This window comes from Pipra filicauda, unplaced genomic scaffold (genome assembly GCF_003945595.2).
Source record: "Pipra filicauda isolate LSUMZ 115617 unplaced genomic scaffold, ASM394559v2 scaffold165_size2600900_pilon, whole genome shotgun sequence".
Taxonomy (NCBI): domain Eukaryota; kingdom Metazoa; phylum Chordata; class Aves; order Passeriformes; family Pipridae; genus Pipra; species Pipra filicauda.
Window position 1 is genome coordinate 1,789,986 of NW_024104162.1, and position 21,443 is coordinate 1,811,428.

The 21,443-nt window shown below is 46.1% G+C and overlaps 1 protein-coding gene across 1 annotated transcript; it reads left to right on the forward strand.

Annotated features, from left to right (window-relative positions):
• The first annotated feature begins 1,430 nt into the window (after window positions 1-1,430).
• TPRA1 (transmembrane protein adipocyte associated 1) lies at window positions 1,431-19,414 on the forward strand. Its single transcript, XM_027729345.2, has 11 exons — window positions 1,431-1,489; window positions 5,693-5,895; window positions 6,048-6,180; window positions 8,832-8,918; window positions 10,482-10,554; window positions 11,487-11,566; window positions 12,697-12,807; window positions 13,225-13,285; window positions 14,335-14,437; window positions 15,075-15,155; window positions 16,131-19,414. Exons 2-11 carry the CDS (start codon window positions 5,705-5,707, stop codon window positions 16,363-16,365), a joined length of 1,155 nt encoding a protein of 384 aa, XP_027585146.1. The 5' UTR covers window positions 1,431-1,489; window positions 5,693-5,704; the 3' UTR covers window positions 16,366-19,414.
• Window positions 19,415-21,443: the final 2,029 nt, after the last annotated feature.

Below are 21,443 nucleotides of genomic sequence, written 5' to 3' on the forward strand. Positions count from 1 at the left end.
GAGGCTACAAGTGAGAAGACATGGATTTCACTTGTCTCTGTTACCAAGGCACTTTTTAGGCAGAAGCACCCCACCTCTCTTTAAACAGAAGTGTCCCTTCTATAACACAGAGATCAGAAGCCTTTGAGCTTGGATCCATAAATAGAACGTGTCAAAATATTGCAACATATCATTAACCTGAACAACACTGTGAGATGAGACAAGCTAAGAACTGGCTTCTCCAGATGTCATTCCAAAGGCATGACACCAGCATGAAAACCTGTTTCCCACTCAGTGGAAAATCAGAGGAATAGGGCTGAGGCAGGTATCACAGTCTCTGAGTACATCCCTTCCATGAGGCTTGCTGAGGTGTAGCTGGAAAATTTAACCCGAGAAGAGGTGTCAAGCAGATTTAAGCTGAGAAAGATGTATGTGGAGGTGGGCCTGGAAGCCTCTGTGTGTGCTGTTGGCTAGAGCAGGGCATGCAAAGCTGACCAACACAGGGATCTTCTGAAAAGGTTTAAACTCTATACAACAAATTTCAGCTTCCCATAGAAGCAATCCCTGCAGCCACAGGTGAGCCACGGGTAGAAGAAAACAATGCCAGAGTGTATCCTCCAGTCCTTGAAGTGACTCAGATAACAATAATTCTCCCTGAAACTCTGTTCCCTGTCAGACAGCTGTTACGGCTGAGAGTAACGTGCTGGTGGTTAGCTGGTTATTTCCTTTAATTTCCTTTATAAATCTTGGCTCATTTATCACAGTTACTTCCTTGTTTACAATACTTAAACGTCTGTTTTCTCCGTATTTGCACCTTCAATTCCCGCTAATTACTGATTGTATTTTCCTTTAGCAGTTTTTGTCCCAGCCATGCCGAGTTACTTCAGTCAGCTTTAAACTTCCCTTAAAAGCCAAGCTCCCGGGTTGTTAATCATTCTCCTCTGCAGGGACTTATTATCGGAGCTCCCTGAATTATTAACTCCTCTGGCTCGCACCTGCAGAATTCCTGCACAGATGTATCATGTTTTCACACACACACAGAAGTGTGTGGCGGTGGGAGCGCTCACCGTTGGGTGGGATGTTGGGCTGTGCAGGCTGGCCTGGGAGGTGGGATCGGGCTGTAAATAACAGAGATTGCACGGTACAGATCTGATTCCAACCCCGCGGTCACCTGGGGACCCGCGGGCGGGGACAGGGCCCCTTAAACAGCGGCGGGAAGCGCCCCTTAGTCCCGCCTCTCACCTCTTTCCATTGGCTCTCGCCTCTATTTCTCTCGGCCTTTTTGGCCTCTGATTGGCCTTTCTGGCGCGCTCTCGGGGATCGTCTCTCAATTGTCGCGTCGGGTTCGGCCGACGAGCCCTTCTTGGCGGTCGCGTCTCCGCCCGGTCCCTGCGCGCCGCGCTCGGCCCGTTCTTGAGCGACGGTCCCCGGCTGAGGGGAGCGGCAGGGCCGGGGCTCGGATGGCGGGGCCGGGGCCCCGGGGCTGAGCGGCGGCGGCGGCGCCGGCCGGGTACGAGCGGGACCGGCGGGGCCAGGGCTGGGGGAGCGGGGCCGGCGGGAGGGGGGTAACGGGGAGGGACAGGTACCGGGGCGCCTCATATCGGGACCGCGGCCCTCCCGGGGCCTCCCCGTGCCGCCCTACGGCAGGAGCCGCGGGGCAGCTCTGCCCGGCTGAGGGTGCGATGTGACCGCGGCTGTGCCCCGGCTCTGCTTCCCTGGGGAACGGGCAGCGCTTCCCCGCCTGCCTGGAACGAGCTGGCCGCGCGCTGTTAGTTTTCTTGCCGCTTGTGCTCCCGCCTTCCAGGGGAATCAAAACCAAAACAATAAGAATTCTTAGGAGACGCGTTTCTGAAATCCACCCCCTGGACCGCGGTTCTCTGCGTGAGCCTTTTGGCTTATTGTTGGTACTTCTGCTTTTGGTATTTTGCTTTGGTCGGTTTTTGGTGTTGCGGTAGCTTTCTCTTTTAATCTTAGCTCAGAACGGGATGTGAGAATGAAACTGGGAGAAAAAGAGGTGCTGGGCCACTGGGGGAAAATCCCCCTCCTGTGAGTTCTGAGGATGAGATGCAAAATGCAGCTGTTGTGACCAAGAATGAGAGTTGAAGAGCCGTATAAAAAAAGGAAGAGAAGAAAAAACCACTCTTTTTTATTTTTATTTTTTTTATTATTTTTAGTGTTTGGAGTTTTTTTTAAAGCATTTTCCATTATTGAAGTAACAGTTGTGTTTAAGCAGGGATCTGGTCAGTGTCGTTTTTATTACACAAATAGAGTGTTGTAAAGGGCAATCTTAACCCTGGCGTGGTCTGTACTTACAGGACTTTCTGATACTGTTTGCAGAGAGAAAGAAGAGTTTCAGTTTTTTTATTGGAGCTGAAACTCTGACAGCGTGTAATTCACGTTTTTGTGGGTGGGCTTCGAGAGCACAGAGAGTTGCCACCGATGTAAGCTCTGAATTTCACCAAGCTCTGATACTGTTATGGTGCCATGAATCAAGGAGCAAAATCCATTGGTGAGATAACATTTTCCTGAAGGTGCAGTGGGTCCTTCCCTAGCACTCTGTCACTGCAGCCCACGAGGGTGTTCTTGGTCTAAATGCAGCCTGAAAAGGCTTGAACTGAGGAATCAGCCCTGGCCAAGTCAGCCTGACTTTGGCTGGAGTGTAGAAAACCATTTTATTTTGTTTTCTGGTGTATAGATCTGCCTGCTGGATGAAAAGGGGAGACCACAACTGCAGCACTGATTTCTTTTTGTGCAGCTCTGGATGATTTTGCCCCCATTGAAGGGCTGGGCTGGCTGGGGGGGGACAGTTCTGTGGGGACAGGGTGTGGTGAGAGAGCTCTTGGATATGCTTAGCTGACTGGATTTGTTTAGGACTGGACAGAGCAAGGACAGTGTGCTGTAAGGAGCAGTGTGGCTGGGCATGATGAACCCTAGCTGGATCCTTGCCATCCACTCCTGGTCCTGTTGCTGTGGGATTTTTCCTGGTGATTTGGACCAGGAATGGGCCAGTTCTCCACATTTTGCTGTAGGCCTTAGCTATTACAGAAGCATGACCACTGTGCTGTCTGGGTGATGACCTTGGCTGCCCTGTCTTATCATGTTGGATGTTCTGTTGCTCTGCTTTGTGTACACTTCATCTGGGGAGGAATACAAGTACCAGGCTGTAGTGAGCAGCCTGGCTGAGAGGTGAGCTTGATTCCTCTTTGCCCTTTGAAACCTCGTGACTGGACTTGTGTTACGTGTGGCCAACTCCTCTCTTTATCAGCAGCTCTCTGCTGTGGTGTGATAGTCGTGGTTTCTAGTGAAAATAATGGAGACACTTTGTTCTTTTCATAAGAAGTTGTTCTAACATAAATTTCTTACGGCTTTATACTGGAGTTCTTTTCAGTGTGACAGCTAGATGGAATTCTTTGTCCCAGAAGAGATATTAGGAGGTTGTGATAGTTTACAGTTGGTGATGTTATTCTGCCCATGGTCTGTGAGGTTTTTCTCTACCTTTTCACGCCTTTTTTAAAAATTGGGTAGAAATTTTCCTATGTTGGTAAATGTGATCATACTTGCCGTCACTGCTACTGAGATATAGTGCTGTTTCAGAGGAAGAGAATGGAGCAAAATTATGAAGAGAAAATCCTTCTCAACAGTGTCAATTCAGAGGAGTGAGAAGCTGGAGGGAAGAGAGGACACTTGTAGAAATAAGTCTGGAATGTGAAGGTTGTTTACTGGAACCTCTACTTGAACTAGGATTTTTTGGCCCAGGATTTGCCAAAGGCAAAGCTGATCCTTCCAGGTCTGTGTGTTTATTTACAGTGATGTCTCTCATGCAGCAGAGCACACCACAGTCACGAAAGGAAATCCCAGCTCAGGGAGTCTCTGTCAGCAAGGACGAATTGAAGGGAGGGTTTGTTGGCTGAGGGTGGTATGATCTCCTCGCCTCTTAGAAAACCTGGGAAGAGTCTCAGCCTCTGAAGAGAAATAAGAGCCCATGACTGACAATCTTAAGCAATTTGTGGGGAAGGTGCTACTGAACTCCCAAAGCTCAGCAGATGACACGGGGCTCTGCTGTTTCCTTCCAACTTGTGAGTCACACAGAACCTCTAAGGGAAAACACCTTCTGAGCCCTGTCATGGGTCTGTCAGTTTTTACCAGGCAAGCCAGGGCTGAAGTCAAACAGGGAGAATTTTTTTGAGATAAGTCCTGGATTAGTTATAGCACAGGCTGCTCGAGTGCTGTCCCTGGCAATGTGCATCTAAGATGTTGGCTGACAGAGATTTATCTTTTTGAATCTGTGTTGTCTGTGATCACTTAGGGATTGCCAGGAGAGGTGATTGGACCCTGTGTTTGTATTCAGCTGGTAGCTACTCAAGTACCTTCACAGTGAGGATTGCTGCTTTAGGGTGGGAAAAGGAGAGATTTGCACCAGGTGGTACCTTAAATCAGGAGCAGGCTTAGTAAGGTCAATCAGGCCAAAACTCTAGTATATACTAACTCCTAATCTAAAGTGTTGTGTGCCATAGTCCACCTAAGCTTCCAAGGCAATTGTAGAACCAACAGGGATGAACTGCTGCTGGGGTGATTTCTGCCAATGCCACCAACAAAGCCATGGAGCCCACGGAGTTTTATGGATGGCAGAGCAGAGTGTCCCTTTAACTTCTGGAGGGACAGTTAATGTCACAGCAGTGCAGGGCCTTGGAGGATGGACAGATGGTGGAAAAGTTGTGAATATTCTCTTGGGTAGGTCATGCAAAAATGTTTTATCAGGGGAATAGGAAGTTCTGTTGTGTCACCTTTCTGAGAGGCAGGAGAGGTGGAAGGTAGGGCAGGGAAAAGAACAGAGTGCCATGACATCAGAATCTTCTGATCCCGACCATAGTGCTCTGCTGCCTGAGGGTCTGAGCTTAGGAAACCCACTAGGTAGGGCTGCATCTGCGTCTGGGTTTGTAAACTGCTGATGACAATGCTGATTTGTGTCTGAGAAGGGCAATGTAATTGAGACTGGTGGATGTAAAGAAGCTGAAGAACTTTATGCTAACAGGTGCTGTCTTTTCCCAGCCTTACTGCTCTGCTCAATACCAGAGTAGTTCTGGTGTCTTGCAGAGGGTTAGGAAAAAAATGCTGAATCTTGGCTTTTGCCAGTGTTGGGTTTGAAAGATAAAGCCTCTATGCAGTCCATTTAGGTAGAAGCATGAGAGGCTCTCCCTGCTCTCAGACTGCAGGGTTGGTAACAGCAACAGGTTTTTGGTAAGGACCTTCATCCTTTCTGTGTAGTAGTTGAATTCAAATAATTGTCTGTAACTTCTTGATCTTGGGAGCTAGAACAATAATGAGTATCCTGGTAAAGCAGAGTTTCTGTCTCCATCTGATGATGCCATGTATTGCTTCTGAGTCTTGATTTCTTCTAGGAATCTGCCAAAGCTCAAAGAATCACAAAAATTAATCCAATGTATTATTACACCATTTTGAATGCGCTTGTTACTCTGATACAAGACAGTGGTTTTGTACTTTCCACCCTAATGGCTGTGTGCAGAGTAAGGGCAGGTGGCCTTTTTATTGTGTAATAGTCTTCCAGATGATGATAATTTGCTGTACCAAGCAGGAAGCAGTTGTGCAGGGGCCTGATGTCAAGGATGTGTTTTTTTACCTCTGACTCACAACTGATTTAATGTTGCTTTCTGTCTTTGCTGTGGTTGTCTTGCCTGTGTTTGACCTGGACCAGAGGGAAGACAGGATGTTCCAGTCCATGATGTCTGTGATGAGATTCTCCATGTCTGACAACATCACACATTCGACTTCCCCCGTGACAGCACCGGATAATGTGACAACTCTGTCCCCGATGACAACGCAGGCGGTCAACGACACGAACATCACTGTGCCACACAAGTGCCTGTTGTTGCTCTATGAGGACATTGGGAAGTCCAGGTGAGTCGGAGGAAATGGGAAAACAGTCTGACCCTGGCCTAAGGGAAGGAGCTTTCTTTCTCAGAGTTCAGATGAGAAGGAGCTGGGGCTGGTGCCTTCCCTTCTAGAGGCTGAAGAACAGGAAGAAAACCTATCTTATTTACTTTTTGCAGAGTCCGCTACTGGGATCTTCTGCTCCTGGTTCCCAATGTGCTTTTCTTTATGTTTCTTCTCTGGAAACTGCCCTCTGCCAGGGCCAAAATCCGGGTCACTTCCAGCCCAATCTTCACTACATTCTACATACTAGTGAGTACGATTCTGTGCCTTTGAATTGATGAGTGTTTTTTTTATTACCACTCATGAACAGTATCACAAACTAGTGGAGAGAACCTAGACTAGCTCTTGCAGGGATAAAATCTGGTTTTTGTTAAAGGTCTACTACAAGAAGTAGACACATATTTTTTTTTCACTGTTTGAATTCAGCTTTTAATAGATTGTGGGACCACATCTGCTGGATTGGAGTGGATTTTATTCTCCCATGGTGACTTAATTTTTTCTTTTCCTTTTTTCTTCCTTTGTTACTTTCATGTCTTGGAATCCAGTGTCTTATGCTTATGTCATAAATGCAGCTGAGACCTTACCTGAATGTATTCAAAAATGTAATTCAGAAGCTTTATCACAGGTGCTTTTTGCCATCCTGGCTTGGCTCATTGTACTTGCTCTTCCTCAGTGACTTTAGTACAGGTTGTGTAGTGAATGTGTGTTTGAATTGGGTTAGATAGAGGCATCTTTCTCTAGGTACAGGGACTGGCATGGCAAAACCTAAGAAGCTCAAAACCAAATCTGAGCTAGTAGCCTCAACTGAATCTTTGGTGGGAAGTCTTGTTAGCTCTTTCAGGCCAAAAGTATGGGTACTGGGCTTGTGCACAGTTTTGGATAACCAGGTATGCACACAAATGTTTCAACCTTTTAAAAATATTACCAGCCTTTTCCAGTCTGAATTTAAGTCTTCTGTCACGTTTCCAGTAATACACATGGTCAGTAGGAGTTTGTGCCAAAGGCTTTGAAAAGCAAAACTCTTGATAAACCAAAGGGAAGAAAAGAGAACTGACTTAATACTGTTACCTTTTTCAAAATGAAGTGAGAAACAAAGTGCTGAAACAGCTGGTTGTGTTTTAACCTCAGCCAGCAACTCAGCCCCAGGCAGCCACTCGCTCACTCCCCTCTGGTGGGACAGGGGAGAGAATCAGAAGAGTAGAAGTGAGAAGTGGAATTTCATGGGTTGAAATAAAGACAGTTTAATAAGTAAAGCAAATGGCACGTACACAGGGAAAGCAAAACAAGGCATTCATTCACCCCTTCCATGGGCAGGCAGGTGTTCAGCCATCCCCAGGAAAGCTGGGCTCCATCACATGTAATGGTTACTGGGGAAGACAAACACCATTACTCTGAAAGTCCCTTCCTTCCTCCTTCTTCCTGGCTTTATGTACTGAACATGATGCCATGTGGTGTGGGATATCCTTGGGGTCAGTTGGGGTCACCTGCCCCAGCTGTCCTCTCTTAACTTCTTGTGCACCCCCAGCCAACTCGCTGGTGGGGTGGGTTGAGAGGCAGACTCTGTGTAATTGCTGCTCAGCAGTAGCAAAACCATCCCTGTGTTATCAACACAGTCTCCAGCACAAATCCAAAACGCAGTCCCATACCAGATACTGGGAAGGCAATTCACTTTCTCCCAGCCAAACCCAGCACACAGTGTGAGAGGAAAATGCTTTCATTCAGTTTGATCTTCTGGAGCATGTTATTGGGAAATGAGGATGGAAGTGTGTTCTGTGAGGATTTCCTTTCGGTTGGCTGTTTGGCATGTCCTGAAGGAATGCTTTCCTGTGAAGTCAGTGATTAATGTTAACAGATTGGGAAGGGTCTCTACCTGCTTAAAGAGGAAACAAAAAGGGTGTGTTCCTCTCCAATGAGTTTTTGCTGCTCTAGAACACCATTATATGCAAGGATCCTTCTTTTTTGTCAGTCTCTTGTCACAGTATTTTCCACTGCAGGAGGGATTGTTGTACTCTTCTTTCATGCCTTTTCCATCCCCTCTTCCATTAAGGCAGAGATACTTAGCTGTAGGTAACTTATTGATCATTTCCATTCTCTAGCCAGCTTAGAATCAACTTGGACTCTTGGTTCCCTGATAGATTTAGCTGTCTTATATCTGCATTGTTAGGATCAGCCTGTGGCTCAGAATTTTATCTGGAAAAATCTGATTTTTTGGAGGATAAGTCTGCACAGCAGAGGGTGGATGTATCCAACTGAGCTTTTAATTGCGTAGTATGACTGTGACAGCACAGGGGTTGCTAAATGAGCCTTGCTGAGCTGTCATGCTTAAATGTTATATGAGGTGACTTGGGTATCTCTGTTGCACAGTGCAGCAGGGTAAGATGTTTTTAAGCTGTTGGCTGCAGGTGACCTTTCCTCTGCATTCCTGAGCATTGTCAGTGTGGAGTGAGAGAACTGCAGGTTTTATTTGGTCACAGATCTGATGTGTGGTAGCTGGTGTTGAGTGGCTTCTGTTATCTGATGTGATTGATTTAGTCAGACATACCAACCATTTGATCTTGTAATTTGGAGGGATATGTTTTGTATCTTCTTTTTTCTCCTTCCCTGCCCCGGTGGAGTGAAGGGTGGGAAGACTGTAAAGATATGGTTGTAAGGACTGGGTGAGAACAATTCAGAGCTTAGTCTGACAGTTGAGGCAATTTGTTCCTTCCTAAATTCTAAGTCAGCGCTCCTGTATCTAACAAGTCTGAGGAATCTTTTTCAGGAAATTAACTGTAGTCTCTCCTAGTACACATTATCAGGTTCGAAAGCTGACCTGCAAATGGTATTCCAGAAGGGTTTCTGGTCACTACTGCATATGTGCCTTTTGACACGAGCTCACTTTTGTTATCTTTTTTTTGCAGGTATTTGTGGTGGCTTTAGTTGGTATTGCCCGTGCTGTTGTCTCCATGACTGTGAGTGCCTCTGATGCTGCCACAGTTGCTGACAAGGTAGGTGCAACGCTGACTTTAGAGGCTCTGCTTTGCGCAGTTCTAATCACAGCAATCTGCTCTGGCCTCCCTCTTATGTGCATACAAGAAGAATGTGGTTTTTTGCAGTATTCATGGCTATGTGTACTATGGAATCCTGTTCTAATAACTGCACCGAAATCATCACAACATCCAGGGCTGTAAAACAATGGATTTCCTAAAATAGGTGCACAAATAGTGGCAGCCAAAGTTTCCTGTTGCGGGGGTGAAACAATTCTGCTTTGCAAGCGGTAAATATTCAGATACATTAGTGAATAGGCAAGACCTGGTCTTTGTTACTCTTGCATTATTCAAGTGACTCTTTGAAAATGTTTAATTTTTTTGTATTGAATGCAAATAAAACTAAATTCCCTTTTGACACTGACACCTGAATGTCCTTGCAGACGCTGAGCACAGGATGAACCCTTAGCAAACAGGAAATAGCTTTGTATGTGCTGTTACTTTGTAGTCATTTGACTTGTAGGAAAATAGTGCTTAAACCATAAAGCTCTGCAGTTCTTGAGCTGTTAGAGAAAGAGGAGCCATCCGCACCGTACAGGTCATCTGGCTTTATTCTCTGGGGTCACTGTGATTCTCTCGCTTTTCCCTTTAATGTTACCTGTCAAAGCATTGTGAAGTGCTGCTTGTGGTAAGTGGCTGGATGTTTGTAGCATTTTCATTCACCTCCATTGAACAGATGTAGGTCCAGGACTTGAATAATGAAGAAGAGGTGGGAAAGTGCTTTTCTTCAGCTCTGGTGCTGCTGATAAGTGCAGCTTGCTGGGAAGTCATATAGCAAGACACATACTCTGTCAGTTTTTCCTGTAAACATGTGTTTTGTCCTGTCCATTGTGTGTTCTCACATATATATACACACACAGTGTATTTGCTGAGATTAGAAGTGTCTCATCAAATGCCTCTTAAAATATTATGTATCTTTAAGAGAGAGTACTGTTCAGCATTCAGAGGAAAAGGATTAACAAGCCAGAATCTGCATTCTTGTTCTAGATTTGACACTGATTTATTGCATGACTCCCTGGAAAGTTGCCTCACCTGCTGTTTTATTAGTCTTGTTTCACCAAATAAAACATGAGACTGCAAATAACAAGGTGGAAAAGGAGGGATAGGCTTGAATATGCTTTAGATTTAAGAATTAGTAGCTTTTTAAGAGGAAGAATACAGAGTTTGTCCAGGCATATTTGCTACTTTAAGAACTTCTGAGGTCGTCATGGGTTTGTGCTCCTTGGGAGCACAGCAGAAAGAACACATCTGAGACAAGTGACAGATCCTCAGCTGGGGCAAACTGTGGCCACTTCCTCTCTCTGACATGCTCTTTGCTCGCTCCCACCCAAGTGCTCTGTTTCACAGGCATGAACAGGACTTGCAACAAGCATGTGATCAGTATCCCTACAAAGCATGAGGAGGGCTTGTGGAAGTGACCTGCTCCATTCAGAGACTGCCATTCCTTGGAGTTTTGCTGTATTAACTTCTAAATGGTTCCTGGCTCCATCTAATCATGTTTGTCTGGTTTCTGTTATCCATCAGATCCTGTGGGAGATCACAAGGTTCTTCCTTCTGGCGATTGAGCTGAGTGTGGTGATTCTAGGCCTTGCCTTTGGTACGTGTCAGGAGGTTTTCGAGTGCTTTGAATGTTTTCTATTCCCTTTCTTTCCACAGAGGCTGCGTCTTTAAGTTCATGGAGATGCTGATTCTATAAAGCGAAGAAACTTTAGAATAAATACAAAGGACAGAGTGGGGAGTTTTAGTTAGAAGTGGTTGAGAGCCTGATTATATTTACAGATCTATGGCTTGTGTGATTGAAAGATTTATATGTGCTTTGTTTGTCCTGCATGCATATGCTGAGAGAGTGCATAGCTTAGGTAAATAAGTCTTATGCCAAGATCAGCAGTCTGATCTTTACTTCAACCACATTGTAGTTAAGATGGTTCCTTTGGGGTCCCATCTATCCCCTCTATTGCATCCTTGGTTGGTTTGATTCCATCCTGGCTTCATTCAAATGCTTTAACTGTACCTGCAATCTGTAATTCTACTTCTTTCAGTTGTGCAACTAAAAATTCCTCTTCCTGTGCATCAGAGGTAGAGGAGAGGGATTGGAATGTGGGTTACTGCCAGTGGGACACCTGAGCAGTAACTTTTTCATCTTTTGAGGAACTTCTGGGGTTTACCTGCTCCAGCATATTCGAGTTAGATTTCTCTAACTCAGACTCCCATCAACTCTTTTTCCTGAGAAGAAGCTTTACAATATCTCAGTGTATACTGTAGTCATTCTTGATTTTTTTTTTCTAACCCCAGCAAAAAGACTTAGTCCTTTTCTCTATATTATTGTGGACAGGAGGAAAGCAAGTTAAAATCTCTTGCTTTATAAATATTACTTAGTCTGTAAAAGGCTCAACTCTCCAAACAGGGTTAAGTGAACTTTTACCTTCCCTTGAAGGCCTCTGCAAATACAAGTATTGGTTCTGAAAAAAACCTGATTTTAACCAGTGTTGGCGTTACATCCTGAGTCACTTCTGTACTCCTTAATTACAGGTCACCTGGAGAGCAAGTCAAGTGTGAAACGTGTACTGGCAATCACTACTGTGCTGTCTCTGGCATATTCTGTCACCCAGGTGAGTATGTTGGAGCAGAAGGATTAGTCTTTGCAAAAGAGGGGACTTTCCTTGAAGAGTAAGCAGTTAAGTGTGTGACTCCTATCTGGAAGTGGCAGCTTTGCTCTCTGGATGAGGTTTTGGAGGAAAATGGCATGCTTGTGGCAATGTATAAGCAGATGGTATCTGCTTGTCCTCTTTACTGCATGAATAGTTCAGCCAAGGTGAAGAAATAAGATGAGGTTTACATGGATTGCCTTGTTTAGTGAACCTTGGAACAGGAGTGAGGTTTTCCACATCTGAGCCACAAGTTGTGAATCTGCCCTCAAGGGCCATGAAAACTAGATGGAGGAACCTGAGGTGTGCTTGCCAGGTAAGGGTACTGCAGTAACCTCTTGTCTGCTGACTCTTTGAGAGCTGAGAGCTCTTGCTACTCTTCAAACTAGCAACTGGCTTGCTAGCTCAGTCTATTAGACATGTCTTCATGTGTCTGAACAATGCAATCTGTGTCTGGGTTTATTCTCCTCCCTTTGGCAGTGGTCAGCCCTGTGTCTCTGTGCTCGGGGCAGCCCCAGAATAACACACAGATCTTTGTTCTGTGACGAGGCTCTTGCCTGCGCAGGCCGTGAGCTGATCATTACCACATGATAAAGCTGGAGGAGCCTCATTAAATATCAAGTGTTCGAGCTATATCTGGGTTCAGTAGTGCTTACAAGCACTTTTCACTCTCTGAGTGGTAGCTTCTATTCATGCCATTTTCAGAAATTTAGGTGAGTGAGACAGTATCCTTTCCCAAGTTGTCTGTGTTCTGGATATTTCAACAGAAGGGTCTACTCTCAAGATAGAAATGGAGCTCTCAGCCTATTTCAGATGGACAACTGCTTGCAGCCCCCATCCACTCAGTCTCCTGGAATGTCATTGATACCAGTTTCCTTCAGATGCAAATTCCTGCCATTTCCCCCCCCTCACTTTTTGTCTTCAGTTTCTTCCTCTTCTGTGTGAGCTTAACTTGGTCTAAGCTGGGCAATGGTTGGGTCTTGGGGGGCAGGCCAGCTGTTGTCTGAACTTCTTTAAACACAGTGTCCCTTGTCCAGACATGCATTTCAGTGAAGATACTGTAACAGAATCATTTGGTGCCACTTCTCTCCTAGGGCACCCTGGAAATCCTGTACCCTGATGCTCACCTCTCAGCAGAAGACTTCAACATCTATGGCCATGGAGGGAGACACTTTTGGCTTGCCAGCTCCTGCTTCTTCTTTCTGGTACTGGGAATGTGTTATGCACTGTGACAGCTGCTTTGTATTTTCTAAATGGAGCAAGGAGGGTGATTTGTGTACAGTAATGCCCTGCTCCCCCTCCTGCCTCATACAGCGCAGCATTGATGCTTCTCATGTGATAGGAAAGCTGAGGCAATAAAGTGCAGTGAGAGTGCTATAAACTGGGGCAGCTAAATTACAGCTTAGATGTTCTTCCCTCCCTTGTTTGTCAGTGACCAGCAGTTTTGTGCTGATAAGGGTGAGTTGTGGGGCCTTCACATCTGCATGGGGTTAAATATCAGGGGGTTTGTGCCTCTGCCCCGAGACATCTAGGGAGTGTGTGATACCATAGACCATCCCTGCAAAGATTGCTGAGTTCAGTTGCCAAACAGCCTTGGAACTGTTAGTTCTTTATCTCAACAGGTCTATTCCTTGGTGGTGATTCTTCCAAAAACTCCTCTGAAAGACCGGATTTCTTTGCCCTGTAAGTAACTGTAGCGTTTTCCATAGTATAGATGGAGACAGTGCCAGGATAAAGGATAGGTGGGAGTAAGAGGTTCCTGTATGTGTTTGTGCTGCAGATGCATTCCACTGTCTCAGGGTACAGATAACGTAGCAAAGGACCGATAACTTATCCCTGGAAAAAATAGTATGTTGTGCCTTTTGGAGAGCAGAGTAAGAGCAATTACACTGCAACTTCAGTAGCTAAACAATTACATTAAGAAAACTAGACCTACTGCTCAGTTAATGATACAGGTGTAATGTAAATATATAATCTTCTGAGAGACCTAAGAAAGGACTTCTTAATAACAACTTCCTTTGAAATGCATACATGATATTAAAGTGTGCATGCTGGTCATTCCCTGGGAAGGAAAGGCTAAATGGGAGCTACTCAATAATCTTTATCTGGGCTTTTACTTTATTATGATGCTTTTTTTTTTCCCTTTTGTTATGGTTGCAGAATATCTGCAATCCTTGAACAGAGCTGTTAGTAAGGTGTTTGCATTGAGCTCTTCTCTCTCTAACTAGTCTTGGCATCTATGTGTGGGTACCCTGAGGGAGAGGGGGTATGTATGGCACAGGCACAGGTTCTGGGCCTGATCTACCTCGTGTCCAGAATGCCCTGCTGCTCCTGCTGGGGTCTCCTGAGCAATTTTATTAGTGTTTTGTGTTGGAAGGGCACAGTTTCTGACTCAGCTGGGTTTTTTTGTTTGTTTTTCTTGCATTTAATTATGTGACTGACACTGGTTCCAGATGCTTGCCAATTAAATCTTTGCATGTGTTGCCATAACCGTATGTTTTCAAAACCCATCTTATGAGTGTATACACGTGCAGGAGGCTATGGTTTAGTCCATTAAACCACCATCAATCCTGCTGGCACGGGACGGGGAAATACAGTCTTAATTCTTCAGGAGTTCTTAAAGAGACAAGGTGGTGAGATGCTTGTGTTGGGTTTGGCATCTCCGTCAAACAGATTTGCATTGGGCTGGTGTTTGGGGTTGAGCTTCATCTGTGTCCATGTCTTTCCCACAGCTCGGAAGAGTTTTTATATTTATGCTGCCATCCTGGCACTGCTGAACCTGGTGCAGGGCCTGGGCAGTGCCCTCCTCTGTGTGGATATCATAGAAGGACTGTGGTATGTATGCTGGGGGAGGAGGTCTGCATCCCTGTATCTTGTGTTGCTTTTGAGTGTCCTTCAGCACTGCCTCTCCCAAGAAAACAAAGCTGTGCTGTGTTCCTAAGAAGGAATAAACCTGTTGGTTCTGTTTTGTGCCAAATCACCTTAAGTGGTCAGGAAACTCAGAGTTGGAGAGGTTGTGGAGCTTCATGTGCTGCAGTGGTCTCGAGGTGGTGAGTGAGAGTAATAGCTTATATCCACTGATGTCTGGCCATTGGCTCACATTTAATAGGTAATAAGGGAGGAAATAGTCTGTTTGCTAGAAATGTGGAGACACCCTTATTCATACCTGGGGTCTTGTTCTTGCAGGGATCAGTGTCATGTCTGCAGGTCAAAATTGGGAGCACTTGAGACTGCTCTTGGTCCGACCTTGGGTTTTGTCATGGTTCCCTCTGAGTGTTTAGGAGCAGTGACAGATTCTGATGACAATATCTGATACTTTGCATCAGTTTAAATTTGTTTAGCACAGGACTTTTTATGTTCTCTGGACACTCTAGAGGGAAATTGGATCATTCTGGGGGAATGTGGCTGGTTTTAGCCAGCTGTATTATGCTTGAATGCTAAATCCCTTCATGTTCCCTTTTGCTGTTGACAGCTGTGTTGATGCTACCACGTTCCTTTACTTCAGCTTTTTTGCACCTCTCATCTATGTGGCATTCCTGAAAGGCTTCTTTGGGTAAGTAGCCAGGAACAGGAGTTTAGAGGGTATATACTGTCATTTAATTGTTTTGCACACAAGTTTTCTCTATCTGTGCAATAAAGACAGCAACCACAATGCCAGTTGGAGAAGCAGTTTTAATTTCTGCCCTTGAAGATTTCTTCAGCCTTGGCATCCCCTGTAGTACGAAGTTTTTCTGCTGAAGTTGGTAGCTGAATGGTTAGTGACAGATTAAGTCCTGGAAGGTTAAATGGTCTTCCGGTTGGTTTTGGGATAGTTTTGTAGAAAGGATCTGGGGGTCAGGTAGCTCTTTGACTGCAAGGTCTCTGTGATGGGCCAGAGAATCACCGGTGAGAAGCCCTGGGAAGGGCGATTCCTGGGCCGGGGTTGCCGCCTTGTGGCCACTCACGGGAAATGCACCTTGGTCAGAAAACCCGAGTGGTTTAGCGCCGGCTCGTCCATAAGCACGAAACAGCAGGCTTTAAAAATAACTGAGAACGTAAAGTACTTTTAAAATCTAAAAATGAACCTCTACTTCCTTTTGAAATTAGAAGGGAACACTGTCTGGAGTTAGAGGTGGAAACTGGTGATCCACAGTGTTTGTATTTTGGTTTTCCTGATGTGCACAGATGGAACTTGAGGTGGGCTCCTGTTCTGACTCCTTTTAGTGTCAGTAGCCAAGCTGCTGTTGAGTCCAGTAGTGTTTGAATGCTTTTGCCCTCAGTAATTGAAAACTCCCAAAGATGAGGACACTTTTTCCACAGTAGAGTCAGGATTCTGCCATTTTTATTTCACTTAGGTCTTCATCCAAAGCTTTGTTTAGCAGTACTCTATGGCAGTTACTCTGCCATAAATTTCTATGCTGAAAGCTCATGTGAGGAGTGTTTAGGGTCTGAATGCCCAATTTCTTAATGCTGCTGAGTTTCAGTTAAGGATAGGTGGCTTTGATACCACATTGCTTAAACATGCATTTTAAATTTTTAATCACTCCAGGTCTGAACCGAAGATCCTTTTCTCCTACAAATGTCAGGTGGATGAACCTGAGGATGTGGATGTGCACCTACCCCACCCTTATGCTGTTGCCAAGAAGGAAGGAATGGATTCTGCGTTCTACTCAAGCACTCAGATTGACACCACAGCCTACCTGGATGACGTGGCCTCCATGCCATACCACGTGGGCAGCATCAACAGCATAGACAGTGACCGCTGGAAAGCCATCAATGCCTGAGGCAGGGCACCTGCTTCACATGATTGTCTCATTCCTTTCCTTCCAAACTCCCTGATACCACAGCTGTCCACTGGAAATCTGTCCTTGGCTATCTGCCATGGCTTTCTTCTTTTCCTTAGGATTTCCAAAACCTATTGTGGAACTAAGTTGGCAGCCCAAACCCTTTTGGAAAGAACATTTTCTCTTGCTACCTGAGAACAGTTTTGTTCGTACTCCTGTAAACACTGAACTTCCCTGATCCTCTATGTTCCAGATGTGAATATGATTCAGAAGACAGCCCTGGCTGGCACCTCTTCCTTTTCAGTGACTGAAAGCACTTGTCTGCCAATAAGGGGAATGTTGTTTTGGGATGAGGGTGTTGATTTGACTGCTGTATTGTACATATATAGAAAGAGTTTGATGGTTGAAACCAAAGATGGTCTTCCTGGGCTTTTTCAGGCAGCATGACTGCCTGTGTCCTGCCATAATGCAACAGCACAGGTGATGATAGCAGTGTCTGAAGAGGGAAACTGATCACTGGGGCTCATCCCTGGTTGCAGCTAACGCTGGTGAAAATCGTGAATTGAAGTTGCTAGTGGTTAAAAGGAGTGTTCTGAGTGCGTGGGCAAAAAGAGGTATGAAGAGGAATGAACTGTTCCCTGTGCCTGGGGAGCATTTGGGGGAGGCTGGTAGCTCACAGCATGGATGTGAAGTGACTGAACAGTAGGGAGACAGAAGGACAGACAGTGCTGCTGTCTAGCTGAGCTGAAGGAGCTGTGAAACAGTCTGTGGAGGCTGTAGTGCTGTGCATTTGAGCTCACAGGAAAATCTAAGTAACAACATTGAGTCAGGGCTGAGTTTCAAGAATAAAACCTGTGACGTAAGTGCGTTTGTACCCTGCTTCGTGGCTCTGGCAGGGGCTTGGAGATTGCTAGGAAGGAGGAAGCTGACTCTGCAGATGAAGGCTCTAGAGATGTTCAGGTGCTTGAGGCAGAGCAGAAGCCCATGATGAGTCCGAGCTGTCAGTATTTAGTGACTAGAAACTCTCAAACACCTTGGGTGTGCTAGAATCGAACTGGCTGGTGTGCTATGGTGGGAGACAAGTGGGAGATGGATATGTTTCTTTGGGAGTGTCCTCTGATGTTGCTGTTCAGATCCCCAGATTTTTGCTGATCTGAGAAAGTTTTATGGCTCAATGTGTTGAAAATACTTATATATGCATGTGGAAAGCAGTTAATTTAAAGACTGTTTTGAACTTCTTATTAACCTCTTCCATGCTGGAAAAGGGACTATCATCTGAGCTGTCTGGCATGCAGTTTCAAGACATGGTGTGTTCCAACACAGGGATTGTTCATCTGAAAGCTGCATCAGTTTGGTTTCTGGGACATGCTGTGTATGAAGATGTGTATTCTCTGGTTTTGGAGGTGCTTTCCTACTTGAGTCCTCTAGGTAGGTGGAGATCTGCTATAAGCAATAGCAACTTTTCTCTAGAGGTGGAAGAAAGAGGGAATTTGAAATACTGGGGACCGTGTGAATGTCTTGCCCCAACTTACTGCTGTTTATGAAGAATATTGAGGTAAGAGTTGCTGGGAAATTGTCATGCGGGGTGCAGCATGGAGGTGTTAGTTTGGATCATGAGCAGGTAGAGGAAAGCATTTGCTACCAGGTGTTCCCACCATAGGGAAAGAAAACATGGGTAAGAACAAGAAGTTCATATTGGTTGCTAAAACTATGCAGGCCCTTTTCTTATCTTATTTTGTTAATGAGCAATGCAGCCTCTCTGTCTGCCTGTGGACTTTGCCCTACAGGCCTCTAAGTAGCACTAGCACCTTGAAAACAAACAATGCTTCCCCCCACACTTTTTTGTTTTATTTCATTTTTGATGAAAAAAGGCTTCCATTTGTCTGTGTGTGAGAGTGGAGTTGTCTCCTGTAGGTCACAGCCTTTCACGTTTCCCTTCCATGCAATGACTGTGTAAGGGCTGGCTGGACAAACAACTGGCCAAGTCAGCCCTTGCCATGTTAGAGAAGTGATCCAGGCTCCTCTGTCACTGCTGTCAGTTGGCCTGAGCCACGCTGGACTGCTTGCTCTGAAAGGGATGGATGACGTGGTGCCTGAATGGTCCTGCTGCTGCTCCTACTGCTGCTTTACAACACTAATCCCAAGCTGCTGTTCCTTTGAAAGGGTGGGGAAACCTGTAAAGCTTCCCTGGAGTTGGTGGGCCTTGGACAGAGCTAAGAGATACGAAGGTCTCAAAGCAGTCGGGAAACAAAGGAGCAATGACTTTTTCATCCCAAGGAGTTTTTGCTGACTTTCAGCATCCTGTCTGAGGACTTATCTGCCCTCCTTGGTGATGTGATATGAAAGGTTATGAATTTGTCGTTTTACCAGCTGAATTCAGTGCTGAAGGATCACCTGTGCTGGTGGTCTACACATCCATCCTGTCCTTTGCTGGCAGGACTTCAGTATTTCTAGAGTGTCCCATATTCTGCTGCTGAGGAGTTTCTGCACTAGGTCATGGACTGACCTTCCCCCTGTTGTATATTTATGTATATATAATGCTTTGGGCCATTTTCAAAGTTCTTGAGCAGAAGAGTGTTATGTGTGTGGGGGGTGGTACAAAGAGAGAAAATATAGAATAAATGTATATTTTTGTTTGTAAAATAAAATTAAGTTTGGCATAATTGGTCATACTTTATTTCTGAAATGAGACATATTGTGGAGAAAAAATAACTTGCGGATTTAAAAAAAAAATCCTGAACAAATATTGCAGATAATAATGGAATAACATGATGTCCTTTTGTCAGAGATGGATTTTTCCTTCTTGGAAGGCTATTACTAGGCCAGGTGACGACTGTGCAGAGAGTGGTCTCCAGATTTAAGTAACTGTCAGTGAAACCTTTGACTCCTTGGTAACTAGGTGTTGCTGTTCCTGGGCATGTCTAGCACTGGGGCCTTTGCTATAGGATATTTTTCTCTGTTGCTTGGGTAAAGCCTTATGTGGAAGTTGGAAATGACTCTTGCTTATTTCTTATTCTGGGCTTTGAAATAAACCCTGTGTGTCAGGACATTTTCTGGCTGCTGGGAGAATGTGATTCTGTGGTTTCATGACAGCTGAGTAACAGCTCGGTGCGCTGGCAGGGGTCAGTACCCCTCAGGTTCTCTTTGATGGCCAGGTGAGCTTCATCTCTGCCTTGGGATTGGGTCATGCCTTTGTGCAATAAGACCTTTTGGAGCTCCTTCCAGGCTCCCTGGAGAAAGCTGTGGGAGAGCTGCCTTAGGAGGTGCTACTGTTGGAGTTAACTTGGATGGGATCCTCTGCTCCTGTGCAGGTGGAAAGTGTTTGTTACAGTACAGCTCCTCTGCCATTATCACGGCTGCTTCCATGTCAGTGTCCCACAGCTCATGGGCCCTGCTGGGCATCTTTGGGCTCTTGGAGATCGCAGGAAGGCATGGCTGCAGGTGTGATGTGCAGTTTTGTTTGCCTTTGCCTACTCTCCCTCCTGGATCTTTGCCACCTGGCTGGAGTTACACCTGAAAAGGGCCTAAGGAAGGGTGACAGGGTGACAAGTTGTGGAAAGACTTCTGGAGGAGTAATTACTGGTTAAAAACTCACCAGCCTGGAAGAGCAGTGGTGCAGGTCTGTGAAACCCTGAGAGGACAGAGGAGGTGAATAAGGAATGACTGCTTTTCCGGTACAAAAGCTGAGTGCCATCAAGTGGAGTGAGCAGGTGGCAGACAAGAAATGAACAGGAGGCAGGTGAGTGTGTTCTGGGAGGGAGCTTTAGCCAGACCTTTGCTCTTCACTGGCTGTGTGTGGTGCTTCTGTTGTGCAAACAGCTGACACAGTGCCCTTGAATCAAGAACTCGAGCAATGGGCCGAGTCCTCAGCACACAAGGTACTGCACAAATAACACAAACATCCCCTGCTTCCAGGAACGTGCTCTAGAAGAGGCCTGGATATCTTGGGGGGGTAGAGTCCCAACTACTCCCTTAATGCTGGCCAGAGTCCTGTGCTGAGGCAAAGCTGTGGTTGCTACATCAACTGCAGTGAAGAATAACCATTAAACAGTTAAAACTGCTGCCATGCACTACTAGGGAGTAGATAAGTAGTGTGCTGAGTAGATAAGTAGTGTGTTGATACCAAGGCTGCTTTGACTGGTCTGTATTTCTGGGAATGCAGAAAGCTTGTCTGAAAAAGGTGCTCCAAAGCTGTTATTTCTTGTTCCAGCTGCTTGTGTTTTACATTATCTCCTCGTTCTTTTGGTTTAGGCTGGGGATTGGCCATGCCTGGCCACAGGGACTATTGGCAATGGCCTGACCTTTGCAGGACCCACACATGAGCCTGTCACAGCAGGTAGCAGCACAGTCGGTAGGTCTTGCTGGAACAGGGTGGCTGAAAGGAGCGGAGGTGAATTCTGCCCCCAGAGCAGCCTCTGTAAAACTGATGAGAGGTTCTAGACTGTAATTCTGGTTTTTCACCAGAGAAACCTGAGGTAAGATGTGGTGGTGAGCTCCCTTAAGGGCTTTGGAGAGAAACAGCATGTGTGGAGGTGAATGAGGGATTCCTGGTGTGGTGAGGGGGGATACCCTCCCCTGGCTGTGTTGGGGGATGCTTTGTTCCAGTGCCGCCGAGGGGGAATTGCCTTGAACACCTACGGGGGCTCATCAGCCCGTGACCCCTCCCCGATGGGTGACATCTGCGTGGGTCCTCAGTCATGGAGCTAGGAGATAACCCAGGAAGGGATGAAGCTTATCTTCCATGTGGCTACACGTGGTCTGGTTCCCATCCTCCCATAATTTGGACCCAGTAAAGAAACCCCGCGTGTTGGCCGTGTGGTAGTAGAAGTTTTACGGGACGGTTTGATGCCGTGTTCACTCCAAGGGCGGTGCACAGGGCGGGCACAGCGGGATGGGAACTGGAATTCCCCGCGATCCCGGGAGCGCGCGGCTTCCCTGCGCTTCCCCCTGCGCCGGGCGGGCCGCCCGTCCCCGGCACGGACTACGGCTCCCAGCGTGCACCGCGCGTGGCCGCCAGCACCGCGGCGCGCCATTGGCCGCCCCGCGGCCGCCGCCAATGGGGCGCCGGGATGTTGGCA